The sequence below is a fragment of the Eubalaena glacialis genome, chromosome 15 (genome assembly GCF_028564815.1).
Source record: "Eubalaena glacialis isolate mEubGla1 chromosome 15, mEubGla1.1.hap2.+ XY, whole genome shotgun sequence".
Classification (NCBI taxonomy): domain Eukaryota; kingdom Metazoa; phylum Chordata; class Mammalia; order Artiodactyla; family Balaenidae; genus Eubalaena; species Eubalaena glacialis.
This window is the reverse complement of record NC_083730.1, coordinates 53,616,304-53,638,029: the sequence shown is the minus strand read 5'-3', so window position 1 is coordinate 53,638,029 and position 21,726 is coordinate 53,616,304. Positions and strand designations below refer to the sequence as shown.

Genomic DNA, 21,726 nt, shown 5'->3' with positions numbered 1-21,726 from the left:
TGGAGAGGCCAGAGCCAGGCTGATGTCAGATGTCGCTCTGGACCTGCTGCACTCACGGCCTCTCCGATGAGGTGGGGCCTTCTCCCCACCCCACCCAGCAGCCGCCAGCCCTTCCATGCAGCGGGGAGAAGGGATCCAGAGCTGCAAAGTCCAGACCGCCATCCTCTCAGGTATGAGGAGCCTTCATAGCTGATGTGGGACACCGTCCTGGGCCCTGGTAGAATGTGGGCTTTGGGGAAATGTGATTCTGCAACAGGTGAGCTAAGAGGCTTTCCGAAGTAAGCAGAAGATCACAGTGAGGGTAACACGGCCAGGGTGGGAGTCCAGCAGCGTTCGACCCATCGGTTTCTCATTGCGCACGTATGGCTTTTCCATGGTGTGTCCCAATGAACACAAATTCTCTTTGCCCCTCTGCTCTGCGTGTTCCTTGGCCGCTGTTCCTCCTGTCTGTGTGTGGCTAGGAAATGCACATTTGTTTTGCTCTAAAGCTAAGCCAAGTATACCTCGGGCAGGCCGTCCACTGGCAGGGAAACTCACATCACACAGTGGAGCCAAAGAATGGCTTAGGGATTATGAGCTGTTTGAGACTATTCGTGCCTCAGCCCTCAGTTATCACATGCAGGACTCAGGCGCTCGTCAGAGGTGCAGAGAGGCACTTTCACGGTCATTAGCTGCTACTCTAGACCACAGGGTTCAGGAGGGCAGGAAAGGTATCCATCGCCGTATCCCTAGGCGCCCAGCACAGTGCCTGCAGGGTACATGGAATTTACCAAATATTGGTTGAGTTGAATGAACCATCACAAAACGATCACCACACTGGGCAGGTTGTTCTCTGCAGCTCTCAATTCTCTCCTTGGGTCCCACCCAGGTTCCACCCTGCAGACCACACACCACCCAGGTGCCCTTGCCCTCCAGCTGCCGAAGAGGTTCTGACAAGGAGAAACACTGAGGGAGAGTGAGAGCAGGCGGAGAACCAGGTCCAGGGGTGTGTTCCACAGTCAGCACCCCCACCCACCCAAAGGACCCTGCTAGTCCCCGGGTCTCACCACCCCTTCTTGGTCCCTTAACCTGTCCACGCCTCCATAAATAGTTTCCTCACTGAACTCACTTCACTTGGCACTGCTGGTGCTAAGCCCGCCTGACACAGCCAGCTGGCAGAGTAGAGGACAGCGTGTCCCATCAAGGATGGCCTAGCCAGGGCTGCCTATACTTCCAAAGCATTCTGGAAAGCAGGAGGACATGCATGGGAAAGCTCAAGAAGATCACACGCCCCTTCAAAAAAAGGCGGTTTGGCTATGGTGAACCTGACCCTGAACAGCCCTCCTCAGGGCACTGGTGGTATCCAGTCCCCCTCTGCCAACTGGGCTTTCCCTGGGGACCTCGGATTCTTGGTGGTTCTCTAATGAGGGGCTTCTGAACAGGAGCTCATCGTAAACGATGACCAGAAAGAAAATTCAGGGGTCCAGGGGGAGGCTGATGGCATCTCTGCCAGAACCACTCACTCTATATATTTTTTTACTGGCTTAAGAAAAAGGAAGCAGATCCCCTTTGAGGCGTATCTGGATGTCCCTGGTGAAAACTACAGACTGTTTTATGAGATTCTAAACCAGGTACAATTTTTTCCTAAGGCAGCTGCCTTCTCCCATGAAACCAATTTTCATTTTTATTTGCAAAATATAAACAAGACACAAATGGAATAGATTCCTTTCCCCTCTCCTTATGTATTGGAGAGAGGGGCGGAAGCAGTTTTCAAGGGGAGACTGCGGGCAAGAGATTTTTCTGGGAAGAGCATGCAGCCAGAAGCAGGAGGGCCCAGAACGGGAGGGATGATTTTCAGTAGCAGCCCATGGGGAGCCCAGAGGCAGTGACCCTGGGAGAGGCAGGCAGAGAAAGGAAGGAGGGGGCTCCGGGGCCGGCAGACCGGGTGACCTCAAGCCAGACACTGAAGGGTGCTGGCCTCCTAAGGGGGTCTTAATACCTCCCATCAGAGGGGTTCTGGAGGATCAAGTGAGATGCTACAGTAGACACCTGTAGGTGTTCCATAAATGGACATAATTATTTTTATAATTGAACTTCACCGAGTTAGCAAAGAATATAAATAAAAAATCCTGCTCTATAGAGGAGGCTATTGGAGCACAGATATGGCATCTAGGACCAGATGGGGAAGGTACAGTAACTCACTTGGATTCCCAGGGTCTAGGCGACCCAGGGTCTCCATGGAGTGCACAGCTGCGCAGCTGTGAGGAGGTGCTGGGTGGCAGACTGGAATTCAGCCGTAGCTTCACCCACCAAGTTGTGTCCACGGCACAAGCCTGGAGGAAAGGACACCTTTCTGACTGTTGTGCTCAGAAGATGACGTTCTACCAGGCAGCTGGAGAAAGGTAGGTCTGCTCCTGATCCTTCAGAGGAGCCGGGTGGTAGGAGGGCAGGGAACAGAGGGTAGGGGTAGAGGGAATGCCGGGACCCCTACGAGCCCAATGAGATGAGCCCCGTCCCATGGGGCAGCTGGCTGCTGGAGCCGTGTGGGCCAGCTGGGTGATGTGACCCCTCAGAGGACCAGTAGGCCGTGTTATTTATGGTCAGGGGTGCAGAGGGTGAATGAGCTCCCTAGAGACCCAGAGGAAATGGAGCGGCCTCTGTGCAGGGCGAGCAGGGGTGGTCAGGGCTGCCGTGCAGAGAGGCGGCAAGGACCCAACTGCCTGGGCCACCAGCCAGGGAGGGAAGAGGGTGGTGGAGAGGCCAGAGCATGGTGGTTATGGAGGAGTGGTACAGGGTGCAGGGACCCAGCTCTTGAACTATCTTTACCTGGCGGAGGCTGGGCAGGTGGTCACCTCTTGGAAGGGGGTCAGTATAAGGAGTTTGGCGAGGTCTGTTAACACCTGGGAGTCCTATTTCACCTTGACTCCCAGACACTCTCCTGGGACCTCTCCCCCTTCCCTCACAAGGTCACTTTCCTGCAGGCTAAACTGGGGGAAAGACAAGGACACGAGGGGCCTGAAGCCAGCACTTTACCCACTGCGACGGGGGCGCAGATGTTTCCAAGGAAGGGTCTTCTGCTCAATGAACCCCCAAAGCAGAGCCGACGTTGCACTTGGCCTCTGGGTCACTTTCGTCCAGAGTTCCAGGCCACCCACCTACTTGGCCCTAGTCAGACCAGACCAGCCCTGGGCTGCAGAGCTTGGAGTGAGAGACTGGGAAGGGCTGAGACCGCCTGTCTTGGCCTGTGATGATGGACCCTAGACTTGAGGAGTTCGGATCTCAGGAGACTCGGAGAGATGAGAAGGAAGTGTCCTTCCGCAGCGATCCTACAAGTGCCCTGATTCCATTTCCTGCTCCCAGCCCATTTCTTTGGGTCCAGCTGGAAGTCTCCTGATTCCCATGGCATTTCACTCATTTACTCTCCACCACCCAGCCCAAGGGAGTCACTGTGGCTCCTTTCGTGTCCCCACTGCTGGGCAGACACTGGTGTTGGCTGCCCCTTGGTGACCCAGCACCTGGGAGTGGTGGCAGATGGGCTCTGGGTGCCTTGCTGCACCCAAATTACCCCCAAGTGCTGCCCCCAGGAACTCGACGGGGAGATGATGAGGCCCCCGTGGCATCCAGGCTTTGGCGTAGTGAGCCCTGCTTTCCAGGGAGCCTGGAGTCGGGTTGCAGGGCTAAGGAATGAGTGGGAGGGGAGGAAATGGCCTCAGCAAGCAGAGAAGGGTTTTTCTCAGAAGTGTAGTCGTGAACGGGAGGAAGGAGTGAGGGCAGAAGCTCGAGGTTGAGAACCAGAACGTTCTACCCATACTCAGCCTAGATGAGGGAAGTGAAACCACACCTTACTGCCCACCCACAGTCGCAAGACAGGGCTCTTCTGCTATCTTCATTAGCATTTCTTTACTCTTGGGGGGACTGTCCTCCCAAGCAAATAGTGTTTACTATGGAAACTTCCCCCAAGACAACTCTTCCGTGAAAAGCATCTCCAGTTTGTGCCTAAAGATTCTTTGAACCCCTCACCTTGCTGTCGCCACCCATCCTGGACTGTGGTATTGTGATCGTTACCTGATCCTAAATCCCCACACTGAGATACAGTACTCACTTCAAACCAAAATTCTGACCTTGTCTTCCTGGCTTTGAAATCCAAGCATTGCTGTTCTCCCCTCCCTGCCAGGGCAGCAGCGGTGCCCTCGGCTTTGTCTTATCAGGAGGTATGTTGGTCATACTTGGGGAGCCAGCTTATGACAGCAAGGTTAAAGAAAGAAGTCAAGTTCGACATTTTGCGTTCTTGTTTTTTTGTTGTTGTGTTGAAAGACTTGAGGGTATTTAAAGCCAGCTGATAGGGAAAGTTCAAAGAACCAAGAGAGGGCAGGTCAGTTTCCTGAGGAGGCAGGAGGGGCTGGAATCAAAATGAGCAGAGGCGAGGGAGTCACATGAAGATGGAGAGGAAGGACTTCTCAACTGGCGAAAGCAGGGGAGAGACGTGCCCAGGTGAGCAGGTTTGTCCGGATGAGATTGGGAAGGTGACAGTTCTCCTCTGACAGCTTCCATTTTCCCTTTAAGTGGCGGGGCCCACCCAAACGGGAAGGAGGAGGGCAAGAAGGGGATGGGGCTTGAAGAGAGCGAAAACGTTTGGAATAGTTGTAGAGACAGGGAAAGTGAACCAGCCTGAGGAATGATCATTTCCATAGTGCAGGGAGCCATTTGAGGTTGGTGCTTTTGAACGTGTAGAGAACGTAATCTGCCCTGTTCTGTGACTTCCTGAAGGAACGAATGAATGCATGAGGGCTTCTGGGTGACAGCATGTTCCACGTGCTAAGAGATCTTAAAGTCACTTTACCTCGTCACACTCCATTTGCTCGGACACCCCAAGTCCCCTGCCACAGAAAGCCAACTGCTAGGGAAAGTCCCAGATGATGATAAGTGTCAACCATAACACTTACGGCTTATGATGTGCTGGGTGCCGGGCTAAGCACCATACATTCATAAATGGTCTGTGTGTGGTGCACGTACATATACATATGTACATACACGTGTGGTGAATGTGTGTTTACACATACATATCATATAGACATATATAACTTTTTCCTGTGTAAGTCTGCAAACCTACGAGGGAACTAGATTACCTTTCCCACTGTAAAGAACCGGGGCTCCGTGGGGTTCCTTAACTCTAGCCCAGACCCCCCTGCCCAACAGAGGCAGCCACGCACCCCCCTGACCAAGGGGGCTGGGAAAGACCACGCAGGAAAGGCAAATAGAGAAGTCTCAATAATGAAGAATCAGCTTCAGAATGAAAGTAAAGCATGAAAATAAACTCCATGCCTGAGGACAAGGTGGAATTTACTGTCTGGTGCTCCTGCTGGGGGCGAAGTTGTTGGAAGGCAACCTGAGAGCCCCCGGGGGTGAGACACAGAACAACAAGCCGCCAGCCCTTCCCCCTCCTGGCCCTCTCCCTTCCCCCCTCCCTCTTCCCCCGCCGCCTTGGGTCTCCGCAGGCCCTCAAGCCTCTTGAGGCCACCTCCTCACCTCAAGGGCCGCTTCTGCCCCTGCCCACGGGCCCCCAGGTGCTGTCCCCAGGGTGCCAAAGGGCCAAAGCAGCACTGCGCTCTCAAGGAAGTGAGAGAAAACCCTCTCCCCCTCAGGGTCACCTTTGATCCCACCGTTCACGGCGCCCAGGCTCCTGTAGAACACATCTTTGATTTATGCCCGGAGTAGCCCTCTCACCTCAGGCCTTGAAAACGTGAGTCCCTGAGGCAGGTGTGAGCAAGTGTGTGAGTGCGTGAAAGAGCATGTGTGTGTGTGTGTGTGTGTGTGTGTGAGGCTGTGTAAGGTGCAGGGAGGAACAGCAGAGGGAGGAAACGTAAATATTCTGCATTTTCCCCATCATCTCCTTTACCTCATTGACTCATACAGACAAGCTGCCTACAGACCTCAGGCTCCACCGGGCTGTTCTGACCCCACTGGGCTGGTCTGATTCCAACTCACCTCAAGCCAGGGCTTCTGCTATTGAGGCTCAGCTTACTTGTGGAGCTTTTGACCTAAAACTGGGCGGGCCGCTTGGGGCTGCTCAAGGAATGTGGACCCTGCCCTCTGGGGGTCGGTTAGACAAACCTCAGGCTCACAGTGACCTCGATGCTCCCCATCCAAATGGAACAAGCGCAGCCAGGGGTGCGGAGCGGGTGGTGAGAACAGCTGGGCCCAACAGGCAGAAAGGAAAATGCAAGGTGGGGCATCCTCACAGGCCCTGTTCAGTGTGATCAGGAAGAGTGATTCGTTTGTTTTGTTTGGGGATTTGATGGGGACAGGGACACCCCAAGGCCAAGGTCATGTAACCCAACACTTGCAGGTCAAAGGAAGGGGGATGGGAATTAAAGAAAGTGCATATCCCTGGTGGGCTGCTTTTCAGATGTCTAGAAACAAAACTTTTGGTAGGAATAAAGGGCTGAGGGACTTCCCTAGTGGTGCAGTGGTTAAGACTCCATGCTCCCCGTGCAGGGGCCCCGGGGTCCATCTCTGGTCAGGGAACTAGATCCCACATGCATGCTGCAACTAAGATTTCGCATGCCGCAACTAAGGAGCCCAAGTGCCGCAACTAAGACCCGGCACAACCAAAAAAAAAAAAAAGAATAAAGGGCTGAGAGGCACAAAAGAACAAATATTGGCTGGCCCAAAAGTTCATTCGGACGTTACAGGAAAACCCGAACAAACTTTTTGGCCAATGAAATATATGATTCCACTCAAGTGATGTACCTAGAATAGGCAAATCCATAAACACAGCGCCTAGAATAGAGGTTACCAGGGGCTGGGGGCTGGGACGCCGGGGAATAGAGGGAATGGGGAGTTATTATTTAATGGGTACTGAATCTCTATTTGAGATTTTTTCAAGTTCTGGAAATGGACAGTGGTGATGGCTGTACAACACTGTTAATGTACTTAATGCTACTGAATTGTACCCTTAAAAATGGTTAAAAATGATAAATTTTACCTTATGCATCTTTTACCACAATTTTAAAAATTAGAAAAAGAGTAATGGGCTGAGGAGGCAAGAGAAGCTGCGGGGAGGACAGGAGGCCCGGGAAGGGTGGAGCCCCGGACTGAGGAGGAGACCATTCAAGGGGCGACTTTGACTCCCGCACAGGGCGTGCTCCACCGCTGACACTGCAGAGTTCTTCACCTGCTATGAATAGCTCAGTCCCAGTGCCTTCACTTGAAGGGATTTGGAATACAGGACTTGGTTGTTCCCCAGCTGGCACATCCCATGAGGGCAGCCCCAGAGCTAGCCGGTCCCTTCCTGCCCAGTGCCCCATCCTCCCTCCCTTCTCCATTGCAGCCTGGTGCCTGTGGGACCCACACAGTCAGCTGCAGCTCTAGTCTCTCCTTTCCAGGAGTGGCAGCCAAAGACACAGGGCTGTCCCTCACTATCGCTACGGGAATCATAACACCGTGCAGGACCCACGGTGCTCAAGACAGGGGGAGTCTTTCAAAAGGTCCTGCTCTGCTTTTCTTCCCTTTTCTTCTCCTCTGTACCCAAAGCTATTGACACAATATTGCTGCAAATCAAATCACCCCAAATCATTGTGGAGTAAACTAACAAATATTTATTATTTCTCATGAGCCTTGGGGTCGGCTGGCCTGAGCCTAGTTCATCCAATCTTGACCCGGCTTGTTTATGTGACTGCAGTCAGCTGAGGGCATCTGGTCTAGGACAGCCTCAGCTGGGAGGACTTAGTTCTGTTCCACGTGGTCTCCCATCCTCCAGTACGCTAGTCCGGGCTTGTTCTCATGGTGGAAGCGGTCAAAGAAAACGTGCATCAGGTCGAGTTAAACAGGCAAGGAAAACTTTATTCAAGACTATTGCAATAGGGGTCAATTGTAATAGGAGATAAAAATTGAATGCAACTCTGAACACAACAGAAGCAGCTGGGGATTTATAGCCAATGGGCAGTGTGAGCGAGTCAGTGGATGGAAAAATACCAAGAGGAACTCGGTTAGGTACCAAGTGGAGGGAGGGGGCATTCTTGCTAAACTGGCTTGGCAGGATTCTTGCTGAACTGGTCAAGAAGAGGGCTCAGAGAAGTCTAAGAACACAAGTGGAAGTGTCCGAGACTTCTCAAGGCCTTAACACAAAATTGGCGGTGTCACTTTCACTGCATTTATCAGCCAGAGCAAGTCACAAGGCTAGCTCAGATTCAAGCAGTGGGGAAATGGCTCCATCGCATTGCAAATGGCCTGGGCACTGGGAAGGGTGGAACATTGGGGCCATCTCTGCTGCTCTCTTCATGGGAAGGCCCTCTTCTATGACCAGGACCATCAGATAGAATGTAAAGCCCCTCATGCTCCCTGTGTCCTGACTTAGATGATCACCAAGCTGAGCATGGAAGGCTTATCTGCACTCAAACGGACAGACTAGGAGATGCCAGAATTGGAACCCAGGCAACCCAGGGACTTGTGTACTGATGAGGTTCTCAAGACCAAAAGAAGGCAGAGAATAAGACGGGAACCCGATGAATACAATGTGCGTATGTCAGAGACTTGTTCTTAGGACAAAGCAAAAGTCTGGTCATCAGAAGTAAATGGAGCATCACACTGGGCCTAGAACTAAGATTTTGTAGAAAATGTGGTCTTAATACTAATAAGGGCTACCGTTCCTTGGACATCCAACAAGTGCTAAATGCTATACATTTATTCGTGTTTCATCTTTAATACAGCCCTGGTATTATAACCTCCTTTTTTTATCATTAATGAAATTAAGACTCAGAGTCCAAGACCACATAGCTGGTAAGTGTAGAGGATTTAAAATCTGTTCAGATCAACACGCAGTGAGCACTTTTATGTGCAGCTCTGTGCAAGGCACCAGGAAAACAAAGACAAACAGACATGGACCCTGCCTTTAAGGAGCTCACAATGTAGGGGTAGGGCAGACAAGCAGACAAGCAGAGAGGTCATTTCTATGCTGTGAGACAACCGTGTGTATAAAGGGTCCAGAGGAGGGTCCAGACCCAATGAGGTCTGTCTCGTGCCAAAGTATTAGTACATGTCTTCCCCACGGCACCATCCTGGCTCCTTGGAGGCTTTTTCCATTAGGGTTGCCATCGGGGGCTAGTAACAGAGACTAGAAATAACAAAGGAGAATTTTTTATTTTCTCTCACTTAAAATGGTTAGAGGTGGGCAGCCCTCAGGTGGCATGGTGGCCCCATTATCTCATCAGAGACCCAGGCTCCTTCTAGCTTCTGTTCCACTATCCTAAGGCCACAACTTCCAACTTCAAGGTTGTCTCAAGGCCCAAGATAGATGCTAGAACTCCAGCTATCACGTCCTCAACCCAGGCAAGAAGCAGAAGGAAGGCAGAAGATTTACCTATCTGAGCTCTTTTAAGCAACTGTCCCCAAAGTCTCACCCACCAACTTCTGCTTACATCTCCTTGGTTGGAACCTACTCAAATAAGTGGCATGGTTACAAGAGATGCTGGGAATGTATCTGTTAGCTTTATACACAGTCACTCAAATAAAACTAATTTCTATTACTAAGTGTTATGGGTTGAATTGTGTCCTCCCACCCCATAAAGATATGTTGGAGTCCTCACCCCCAGTACCTCAGTGACCTTATGTGGAGATAGGGTCTTTGCAGTGGTAATCAAGTTAAAATCAGGTCATTAGGGTGGGTCCTCATCCAATATGTCCTTATAAAAAGGGGGAATTTGCATAGAGAGGAGACCATGGGAAGAGATACAGGGAGAGAGGTCAGGAACACAGCCACCCCTCTCAGCCGTCAGAAGGAACCAACCCCACCGACACCTTGATCTTGGACTTCCAGCCTCCAGAACTGTGAGACAAGATATTTCTGCTGTTTAAGCCATTCAGTCTGTGGTACTTTGTTACCGGAACCCTAGCAAACAAATACACTAAGGAAGAGGAAATGTATAAGGGGTTAACAATTAGCCATCTGGATCCTGAGCTCGTCTGGGTCCTGGAGACGGGCTCGGAGCCCCAGCACTCCTGGGGCAGCTGGGGCCAAGCTGAGCCGGAGCCTGCAGGACGGACGAATGGACATGGCTGGGAGGGGTGCGTGGTGGGCAGCCGAGGGGGGAGCCACGGACCCTCCGTCATAGAATCCGTTCCCCACGCGCAGAGGTGAGGTTACCAACTGCCTCCACCGTGAGGCCAAGGCTGGGGCTGGGGCTGGAGACGGTCAAAATAGTAGCTTTAAAATGAAACATTGAAGAGGCGAAAGAATTTTCTGTAAGTTGCTTATCATTGGTCAGAATGCTGTTCTGCTGAATTACATTATGCAGCATAAACCTTAGGTGCTGTTAGGAAGTAGAGAACTGCCTTTCTCCTCTAGGACGTCTAAGGAATTGCTACAAGTGATCATTTTTGAATGCTGCATATATCTTCATGATTTTCTATATTTCTGTTAAACTCAGCTATAGTTAATGCCAGAATCTCCTACTATGAGTAAATATTTGGATGTATTATTTAAATCTACTGAAAAGAAACTCGTACTTCCTGGCGGGATAAGGAGATGTGAAGAATATACATTCACTTTTAAGTTATTGAAAATATGTGCAATGTTCTAAATAACAGCAAATATTAGTTGGAGGTAATTTTCATGGTTTGGTTATTCAGCTTAACTTTGAACTGTGGCTTCTTTTACACATGCTGTTGATATACATTGTTTCTGATTGTTTTCTATGGTTTCAAAATTCTCACGGCAGTGCCCTTGGTTCCCCTCCTGGTCTACGTCCTCTGTCACCTGTGGGCATGGGTCTGTTCTGTCGAGAGCGAAACTGCAAACCCGCCACGTCTGTTCTCTCCTTTCTCCCAGGAGAGAGTGCTTTACTTAGAGAACGTGCGATGAGTAGTCAACACACACATACAAATATAATGATGGGTTTGACTCCATTGTACCTTCAAGACCCCTGGAGAGATGAGGACAGATCTGGGAGCTTTTTAAAGTGGTACCACCGGCTGGATAGTGGTGACCGGGCCTCCTCTCCCCTGTCCAGCTTCACCACCAACGGGGGATCCAGGCCCTTTATTCCCCGGAGGACAGCCAACACCAGGCTGTGCTGTGTAACAGACTTTACTGAAGGCCTGGGGATCATAAAGGGCGTTGGCTAAAAAATAAACCTTAACCGTGGCCACCGGGCTCTGGAAGAGTATGGCCCACCCCCTCCCGCTGCTGCTCTCCGGAGCTCCCTCACCCACCTCCAGGTGCTGGGGGTCCCTTCTTCCCACCCCCAGCTTTTCCATGCTCCATGTTCAGGATCCCACCTCACTCCTCACCCCCCACCCCCACCCCCACGCAGGGGCATGGCTGCCGGGGAAGGCAGCCTTTGGTAGAAGGACATGAACTGCTCAAAAACCGGAGTCCAACACAAGAGGCCACATACTGCATGATCCCTGTTCATAGGAAATCTCCAGAACAGGCACGTGTGTAGAGATAGAAAATGGATTGCCTGGGTTAGTGGGAGTGGGCGGGGGGGGGGGAAATGAGTGACAGTGGGTACAGGGTTTCTTTTGGGGGTGATGGAAATGTTCTCAAATTAGATAGTGGCGATGGTTGCAGAATTCGGTGAATATACTAAAAACCACCGAACTGTACACTTTAAATGGGTGCATTTTAGGGACTTCCCTGGCAGCCCAGTGGTTAAGACTTCGCCTTCCAATGCAGGGGCTGCAGGTTGGATCCCGGGTCGAGGAGCTAAGATCCCACGTGCCTCACACCCAAAAACCAAAACGTAAAACAGAAGCAATATTGTAACAAATTCAATGAAGACTTAAAAAAAAAAAAAAAGAAACCCAACACTTTAAACAAAATGGTACATTTTAGGGTATGTGAATTATATCTCAATAAAGCTGTTATTTTTTAAAAAAATCTCAGTCTGCAGGTCTTCTTGTCGACTCAGGGCCTCCCTGAGAATAGGGAGGGTGTATTTGCTATAGTCGACAGTCACATAGAGGGTGGCCAGAGCTGCCCCGCCAGGACAAGGGGACAACTTGCAGCTTTCTCCGTGCGAGGCAGACCCTGCCCACAGCCTCCCCTGTGCGAAGAGCCGGGCCTCCCCTCCAGCAGCGGCCAGCTCTGCTGGAGAGTAGGCATGTGATGAATGAAGGGAAGAGGAGGTAAACGAAGGAGTGATTGCTATCACTTGCCGGGGTGGTGAGAGAGCCTGGACAGAACCTAGGGGTCTATCTCCCACTTAGAGCCCTATTTGCTGAACAGCTCTTCTTAATGCGTCATGCAAATCCACTGGCCAGGGAATGGTGCCTGGATTAAGTCCCCACGTTTCCAAGGGCTCCACTGCTCTCCCGGAGGCTCACTCAGAGTGATGGGTGTGAAGACAAACAGGCACAGAGGCCTTGTGTTCGCCCGCCCGTGGGCCTCTTCACACAGCAAGAAGGAAATAAATGACTCAAATGTTCCTTTTGGCTCAGGCGGTTGTTTAAATGGGATTCCACCCTCAGCGGCCAAGGGAGGGGAGCTGGGGGGTGGAGCGGGGCGCGGTTCCTTCAGACCCCTCCCCGGTTGGGCCTGGATGGAACTGGATGAAGGTCTGTGTGCCAAGGTTTGCTTTTGCACAGGGCAAGCCTCTGCTGGCCAGGCCACCGAAAATCAGCTCACAGCAGGAGCAAAGCATCCCTCGTTCCACGAGGAGCACAGGATGTCTGAGTCCCTGAAACGTCTCCAGAACAGAGGGAAGCCCCGTGTGAGCTCCAGGATGGGCTCAGCCTTCTCAGGGGTTTACCGCCCAGGTCAGAGGACCCGGGAGCTGCCAGGCAGACGGCCAGTGTGGGGTCCGAGTGGCCGACGCCCACGGGGGACAGCACTGCCCTGGACCTTGTACGAGGGCCACCGGTGGCGAGCTTGGCTCCTCTGGTTTGTTCAGAACCCAGTGGTCCATGGTGGGGGTGAGGTGGGCAGTGCCCACAGACAACACATAACACAGGACGGGCCAGGGCAGAAGGGTCGTGAAAGCCATCTCGGAATCTTAGCTCAGGAGTGGTGAGCGTGGCGAGTTTTCCTGTCCGGTCAGGCTCTCGGAGGCGTCCTCTGTAAGTCCAGGGTTGTGAAGACTAGGTGACGCAGCACGGGGCAGGCACCTGCACCCCATCTAGAGCATCACGGGTGCTCACGAACATAATTTCCCAGCCAGGCATTCAAAACACCCCTTGCCTGACCCAACCCACCTCCTGGCCTCTTGGGCCCTGCCTCACCGGCGGTTACTGGCTGAGCGTGGCTGGACTCCCCAGCTCCGGCTCTGCTCACTCGGGTCCCCTGTCACTCGCGTGGGGAGACACGTGGGAGCTGACAGGCAGGGCTGGGAGGTCACAAACGTCCCTCAAATCCTCAGGCACCCTCCACCGAGCTGAGGGCCTCAGGGACGTGACTTACCTTCTCCGTGTCTGCCTTCTCCTCTGCAAAATGAGGCCAATGGCAATTCCTCCGCCAAAGGCTCCTTGTGAGGATTAGGTGAGACGTCTCAGGAGTGAAGCCCTTTGGGAAACACTCTGCACGGCCCACAGTAATTCTCGGTGCTGGGCCTCGCAGCTGGGACCTCTCCCTCCCGGCATCTCTCCAGGTTCCTACCAGGTGCGTCATGCCCTTGAAATGGACCATGAGATCCATGTTCAAGTCTGCGCATCTCTCCCACACCAGCCTGAGAGTGCCCCAGAGGCAGGGCCGAGCCTTCTGTGGCCACCATTGTCTGCACAAGGCCCAGTGACCTGGCCTCCACTCAGACCAGTGTGGGGCTGCAGCACATTCCACTATGGGCACCCTTGACTTCACCCCATGTCCCCCAAAGAGGTTCTCACTCAGTTGTTCTTAACCTGGAATCCAATAGAGGCCCAATAGATGGACTTCAGGGAGAATAAATCCCCCAACTACATGCTTAATTGTGTGTGTGTGTGTATGTGTGTGACTGCATATTTCGGAAGAGAAATTTCTTACTTTTCATCAGATTTTCAGAAGAGTCTGTGTCTCTGTCTGGGCTTTATTTTATTAAAAGCACTTAACTCTCTCTGAAATTCCATTATTTACTTGTTTATTGTCTGTCTCCACCCCTAGAAAGTAAGCTTCAGGGGGACTCGTCTTATTCACGGATATATCCACAAGCCCAAAACAGAGCCTGGCACATAGTGGGTTCTCGGTATTTTTTGAATGACTGAATGAGTGAATGAGGTTCTTTGACCCAAAGGCACAGATCCTGCCCTGTAACGGGGGTCTGGGAAAGCCCTGGACACTCAGCGGGGGCCCCCTTCTCCAGGCAGCTCCAGGGTGGAGGGCAGCTGGGGCAGACTGGTTCTCCTGGAACAAGTCTATTCAGGGGAGGGTCTCAGAGTGCTCAGATTGGATCTACCTGAGACAAAGGGAATTTGAGGCTCTCTATCGTATAACAAGTTTTCCCAAAACTTAGTGGCTTCAAACAATTTTGCTGTATCTCATGATTTTGTGGTCAGGCATTCATGCAGGCTCTGATGCTTCTGCACCACGTGGCATTGACTGAGATCACTTGATGGCACTCAGCTGGCAGATGGGCTGGTCCTAGAAGGTCCAGGGCAGCTCCCCTCACATGTCTGGTAGCCTGGTGGGGTGGCTAGAAGGCTGGGTGCAGCAGCGACTGTCTACAGGGCTCCTGTACCTGGTCTCTCCAGCACTACCACCTCAGGGGAGTCAGACTTCTACAAGGCAGCTCAGGACTCCCAAAGGCTGTTCCAGAAGACCAAGGCAGGTGCCGCAAGGCTTTCAACCTGGCCTTGGAAGTCTGGGATCATTGCTTCTATCACCTCCTACTGGCAGCAAGCAAGTCAGAGCCAGACCAGATTCAAGAGAAAGAGACAGGAACTGCAAGGGGTGTAAATACCATTGGGGTAGGTGTGGGGGCGGGGCACCCTCTCAGTATTCAAAGGCCACACACAGTTGGTGGTTACCCTACGGGACAGGGCAGGGCTAGAGGGAGGAGTTGGGTGGACCTCCCTCTGCAGAGCTAAGTGGCCTGGATGCTGGTAGAAGTCTGCGCCTGTGTTTAAGATGCAAGAACTCACTCCCCAAGGATAACAGCCTTTTCTGCAATACTCTCCTGTCGAGGCTGAAGAGAAGAGAAAGGCCAATTACCGAGAAAATAAATGGTATATTTTTCCTTATATCCATAGCAGATTAGTAATAATACACAATCACACAGAACTTCGCTTCTCCTGACAGGAAGCAAATTCTTTATTTGGACAAATAAAAAGACAAAACACCCTGGCTTTGACACGGGGCCAGCAAGGACATGACCCAGATAGGACATGACCAAATGGATCATTTCGGGTAAAAGGGAGTGCTGGGGTAACCTGAGGATTCCCCACCAGGGGGGCCAGGGGTCCAGAGAGCCACAGAGAATGAGAGCAGTAATCTAGGCCAGTCCCTTGATTTACAGCCCTCTAGGCTCACCCTGAGTTCAGAGCTGAGCACGTGAGCTTGGGCATAAAAGATGGTGGTAAAAGCTTGAAGAAAAAATCCCAAGAAGAAATGGAAGCTGAAGGAAACAGGATGGTATATGGAAGAAACATCTTATCCTTTGCCTCTTGCTAGTGTCAAAGTAAGAAAAGACCTGAGATTTTAAAAACAATGGGACTCTGGAATGAAGTTAAAAAAATCACACAAACAAAAACCAAAAACAATCCTTGTTAGAGATTCTTTAAAAAGAAAAAAAAAAAGGTTTAAAACTCTGCAGCAGAAATTTTGTTTTTTGTTTTTTTGAGGTACATTTCTTTCTTTTATTGAAGTATAGTTGATTTACAATATTGTATTAACTTTCAGGTGTACGGCATAGTGATTCAATATTTTTAGACTATACTCCATTAAAAGTTACTACAAGATAATGGCTATAATTCCCTGTGCTGTACAGTATATCCTTGTTGCTCATCTTTTTTATATATAGCAGTTTGTATCTCTTAATCCCATACCCCTAATTTGCCTCTTCCCTTCCCTCTCCTTTTTGGTAACCACTAGTTTGTTTTCTATATCTGTGAGTCTGTTTCTGTTTTGCAAATACATTCATTTGTATTATTTTTTAGATTCCACATATAAGTGATGTCGTACAGTATTTGTCTTTCTCTGTTTGCTGCAGAAGTTTCTGAGGTCAGTCCTGCTGGAACAGGGGACGGGGTTTGTTAACTGTACATGGCTCTTTCTAGCCTTAGGAATCTCCATTTGCTCAAATGAGACTTGGAAAGACAGACATAAGATGACATTTGGACAGATGCCACTTTCTGCAAAGAGAGAACTGGCTTCAGTTGTACAGAGACGGTTTTCTGGGAGCAAAAGAACAAAGAAAATTGTAAACCAGATTTTCTATTTGATCCTCGGTAGAAGGTTTGACATCTCAGATTGGGAACAAAAAGCAACGTGAAACTATATATGTATAAAGGTCTGAACATGTTTACCTTAAATGACAAGCAGAGACCAGGAAAAGACAAGGAAATGAATTTAAGGTACTCAAGGTCCAAATATACTAAATCATTCCTATTTGTTTCATCTTCTGTTTCTTTTTTCAACAACTTGGAGAAAAAACTGCAGGAAGAATGGCCTGACTGAGCTGACCTTAGTCTTCACAAGGCCAAGAATGGACAAGGCTTGTTTCCCAGATGCTGGAGGTGGTCCTTCATCACTAACGGGGTGTCCAACCCTGCAGGGCCTGGATCCTTCCTGGACAGGACTCCCTGGACTTCATTACCTTCTACGTCTCAAAATGACCAAAACTGACACCTGGCAGAGTATACTGCATTCAGAAAACCTCTTATGAGCAGGAATATTTGGAGCTAGACATTATTTTCTTAAACCTTCATTGGGGTTCAGAATCAAATGACCATTTCATGCAAATTCATTTCTTTTGACTCCCATAAAGGCAAGGTTTAGAGTTTTCATCCAATTTTTAATCTGGCCTGAAAAATATATTTCAGTGTTCAATGATCTGAAACCTCCTTTGAGATATCAGGGAATTAAATGGATTATGAATATAACTGTGTGTGCGTTTACATATTTAGTTTGTTTGCTGTTTCCTCCACCAGTGCTTATTAATCCTATTCCCTCTGGTAATCATTAGCACCAAGTTAACCTAATGGTAGGCAAAAAAGGGTGTGTGGAATTCAACACAACACACAACCATAAAAAGGCTTCAGCACGCACTCTGGAGAAGTAGTGTCCTTGCTGGCGTCTTACTTAGCCCAGAACCCCCACTTACCTCCACCACCCCCGCCCCCAGTAGAAGCCCCACTCGAGGAATTCTCTCTGCACCCCTAGGTGGGGGAGTGTGAGTTCTAGGCAAGCCAGCCTGACAGCAAGGAAAGGGTGTCCCCGGAGGAGTCTCCAAGGATGTAAAATCACAAAACAAAACCAAAAAGGCAACACAATACCTTGGGCCCGCTAGCAGGCAGTGAACGCTTATCTGGGAAGGGTGTTTAGTAAGGAGGCTTGCGTGGCAATCAAGGTGGGCGGAGCCATCCCCATGCAGGTGAAATCCTGCATCTGTTTCTGCACAGCTGGGCTCACAGCACAGTCAGCAGGACTTGGGGGAGCTTCTCGACACAGTCCACTCTCTGCAGCGGCCCAGAGACCCCAGAAAAAGTTCTCCTCGACGCAGCAAGCAGCAGTGTCTCATCGTTCTTGCTTTCTTCTTTCTATCGCCGGGACAGGGAGCTCCAAAGCCCAGGGCGGTGTTCTCCAGCTGCAGCCTGGGAGTCCACTCTCCCTGTGTTTAGGAGCCCTTCTGCTCTGAGAAAACCAGCAAGGCCTCTCCAAGGCCGCCGAGCAGGAGGCTGCAAGAAACAGCAAGAGGTCATCTTTCCCCTCCCCGGAGCCTGGGGGCTGTGGACACACGGAGTTGCCTGGTGCCCACATACCGCAGGGCAAGGGATGCCCCCTCATCCAGCAGCTGAGCATCTTGTCCCCCGCCCGCACTGCCCCGCTTTGAGGTCAGGCCCAGGGACTGCCCAGTCGTCCAGGGTAAGCCTCAGCTGTGCGGGGGGAGGGGAGTGGGCTGCAAGGTGGGTTGTGATACCTCCCCTTAGGGAAGAAGGTGATGTGTCCCAACCATCCTGACCAGGTGACAGTGACTGCCCTTCGTTAATGCTCTCTGGCAGAAATACTGGAGGAGGGCTTCCCACAGAGCCGCCTGGTACTTTTTGCCATAGAGGGTTGATGAATATAAAATCATGCAGATATCCATAATCTTATCATTATTAAGCTGACAATCTCTGAATCCTTTTATTTCATTTAGACTAAGAGAACATTTAAAAACAAAATACACATGGGGAGGGGACCTCCCTACTGGCGCAGTGGTTAAGACTCTGCGCTCCCAATGCAGGGGGTCCGTGTTCAATCCCTGCTCAGGGAAGTAGATCCCACACGCATGCCGCCACTAACAGTTCACATGCCACAACTAAGGAGCCCAACTGCGGCAACTAAGACCCAGCACAACCTAAATAACTAAATAAATAAATATTTTTTAAAAAAAGAATAATGAAGAAAATACAAATGGGGAATCATGAATTTCCCACCAGAGCAGAAAGATATATGGTCAGTGATTTGAAAATGAAAAAATAGCAGGAGAACGGAAGAGTGTGAGAAAGAGAAGACCTGGATATTTTAACATGCCTAAAATGTAATACAATGAAAGGTCTGCACATTTCCTATTTTAAACTTCTCAGTAGACAACCTGGTGTCTGTCTGAATCCCCTGTCATTCTTCCCCAAAAGCACTTCTAAGGCCTGGGCTGGGCCATGAGTAAAGGATTTTGATGGGGGTCCCTGAGGATGAAATGCTCTTGTCCAGAGGTGCCAACAACCCCACAATCCCACCTTCTTCTTCCTTTTTTCTCCCATTTACCTGCCCAGTATCCCACTCCTCCTATACACCCACTCCTCCTGTACATGCACACACCACACTCTCACATTTGGGCTATTGCGTCTCCATATTCCTAACATATATCTAAGGCACCAAATGTACGAAACACACTTAGGCTGTGCATATCCTGTTCCCAGTGAAAAATGTCACCTATGTGGGTGACTTCGACATAAAGATAACTTGTACCGTGGACCACTTCCAGTATAGCAGTGAACTGAATAAGTGTGAGAACAGAAAAACAATAAGCTGAGTTCAAACTGTGCTCAGGTGTTTTTAGCTACGTAATCCTGCAAGTGTTATTCGGCTGTTTCCTCAGCTGCACCACAGGAGACAATCACATCTAACCATCTCTGTGAGGCTTAGAAGGACGTACTTGAAGCAGCTGACCCCCGTGTGTGACCTACAACAGGCAAGCAATAAAATATTATTCTTTTCTCGACTGCTCTCCCAGAGTAGGGATCCCTTTGTCAGCAGCCCTCACCACTGGCTGGCTTCCCCAACTCTGCTTGAAAACTCCTTGTGAAGGACACATCCTGCTCTGCAAAGCCAGCTCTAGCCATGGGATTCAGGCAAGCATCTATGGGCATCTACGGGCATCTTGTGGCAGGTCCTGGGCACGAGGTTCTTCCCTCCTGGAGGAAGTCCTGCCTCATACTGACCTGACAGCTGCTTCTTACAACCTCACCTGTGAGTCTAAGTTCTGCTTTCTAGAGCAACAGAGAACAAATCTACACCCCCATCACCCATCTGCCAACCCTACAGAGTGGGAAAATCCCCTGAACCCCCGCCATGTCCCCTCCCTGGTGATGTCAGGCCTCTCTTTCTGGGTGAGGGCAGAGAGGTGCTAGTCAAGTAGCCAGTCACCGGGGAGTGGGCTGGGAGGATGACCCCCGAGCCCGCTAACAAGGGGGAGAGAGAGGAGAGGGGCCCGAGGGAGATGTCTGCCTGATAGCTTAAGCTCCCAGTTGGAAGGTACCTTCCTCTTTCCTACAGAAGTATTATAATAGTGACAATAAGTTGATGAATTCTCTTTAACGCATACTGAGCTCATAATAACGTAGCTGAAGTTTGTGTCTATATTACGAACCGAATAAATTTCTGAGGACTTTCCTAGATCTATACTCATCATTTATAGGATTGTTCCTGGGAGAAACTAGGGTCCAAGTTCCAAAAGACCGTACTGTGAAACATGACCCATTTGTGCTTGTCTCTGGTCTAGCTCAGGGACAGACCCAGATGCTGGCGGTTTCTATTGCCTCTTCTCTTTGGATGAAGAAGGGCCTGGGAAGGGGAAGCCATTCGTTTTGTACACAGGCTCACCTCTAAAGATCTGGCTTTCCCTTCTTAGCCAATCTGCTGTTTCCTTCAACATCCCTTAAAGAACGCACATACCAGCTTCTTAAACCCCTGGGAAAGCGCAGAGTCACCGTGACCTGATGCAAGACCTGTATAGAACTTTGGCTTTGGAAGAGTTTTATTTCTGCAAATGTAACGGGGGGGGGGTTGTCACAGTCATTTCCACTAATCTTCCTTAATCACCAGGGAGAACAGGGTATCGGTTGGCTCTTTGCCACCCTCACACCTGCAGCCTTAGAACAGTGCTGCAGCGTAATGAACTTGCATTTCATCCCCTTGGCTTAGCGAGTTAATGAAACACCAAGCAGCTTAGGGAACCCTGCCATGAAAACAAACCTGGTTCCGTTTACTGTTAAGAGAGCCAGGGAGGTGAGCTTTGATGCTGTCTTCTAAACAGCGGGATATGCTGACACAAGGAGGGGGCCAGGAATCTTAATCGCATTACAGCTGGTTAAGTCAGAGCTTTACTGGGCTGTTTGCAAATCTTATAATCCCCATCATTCCTGAAATGAACAAACTTCATGTAACAAGGCATAAACATCAGATTGCAGAGCAGAGGCAGTCAGAAATAGTCATCACTCGCTTCTCTTCCAGGGGGTTATTTTCAGCGTCTCTCCACTCCTCTTTTCTCCCATCGGGAGCCAAAGGCCCCATCTCAATTTTACATTTATTACTGTGGTGATTCAATGAATTCCTATGGAACCCTCCAGACAGAGGACAGAGACTGTATCCTTTCCCCAGCTGTAGGCCTAGCACTTAACACAACACCCAATAAATATTTACTCAGTGAGTGATGGAATTCTTATAACTGCTCCCCCTTTTCCCATCTGGATTCCAAACTATTTTTGTTTTTTTTTCTCTTTTCCTCACCAAAACTAATTCACCACTCCCTTGGGGACTTGCTGAGCGACAGTTCACAATCTGATAAACTACTCTGTGTAGAAAGGTAATGAGCATAGTTATGAAGGCCTTTCTCAGCATTTTAAAGAAGAGGTTTCAAATGTTTAATTCAAATGAAAAACTGAAAAACTTCAGACACTGTGATCCTAGATGCACTTTGGGGTGTGTGGAAGTTCTTTCTTCACCCCTAAATTCGCTCTTCCTACAAAGAGACTTGGGCAGTCTCTAAGCATTCCCCTAAAATTAAAGGCACAGACATCTCTACTCAGAGAGGATATAAGACCATTTTCTAAAGACTCTTGGTGTTCGTGAGGTTGGAACTAGGGTCAAGTTGAAGCGATCCTCATGTTTGTAGCCCAGGATCAACGGCAGGCCTGGTGAATGATGGGCAAAGGTGAGGAGCTCATCACGAAATCCTACAAACAAAGAGGCTGTGTTTTGGTTATTCCTTTCTCTCCTTGTACCTAAACTATTCCACAGAGAAGAGTGACTCTCCTTGTCTAAAGAGGATTCAAAGTGGAGGCACACTCAACTAATTCTACTCGACAGGAACATCACTCACAGTTCAGAATTGTTTTCTTTTGTATGTGTTGAATCCCCTT

At 50.0% G+C, this 21,726-nt stretch overlaps 1 protein-coding gene across 1 annotated transcript in view; it reads right to left on the bottom strand.

The window, feature by feature from the left end:
* Positions 1-17,274: 17,274 nt before the first annotated feature.
* TMEM241 (transmembrane protein 241) overlaps positions 17,275-21,726 on the bottom strand; it is a gene marked incomplete at its 5' end in the record, with an annotated part of 104,389 nt that continues 99,937 nt past the window's right edge. Inside the window, one exon of the mRNA XM_061169237.1 lies at positions 17,275-17,781. Within this exon, the coding sequence (XP_061025220.1) occupies positions 17,621-17,781 (161 nt within the window). The remainder of the gene's footprint in view (positions 17,782-21,726) is intronic.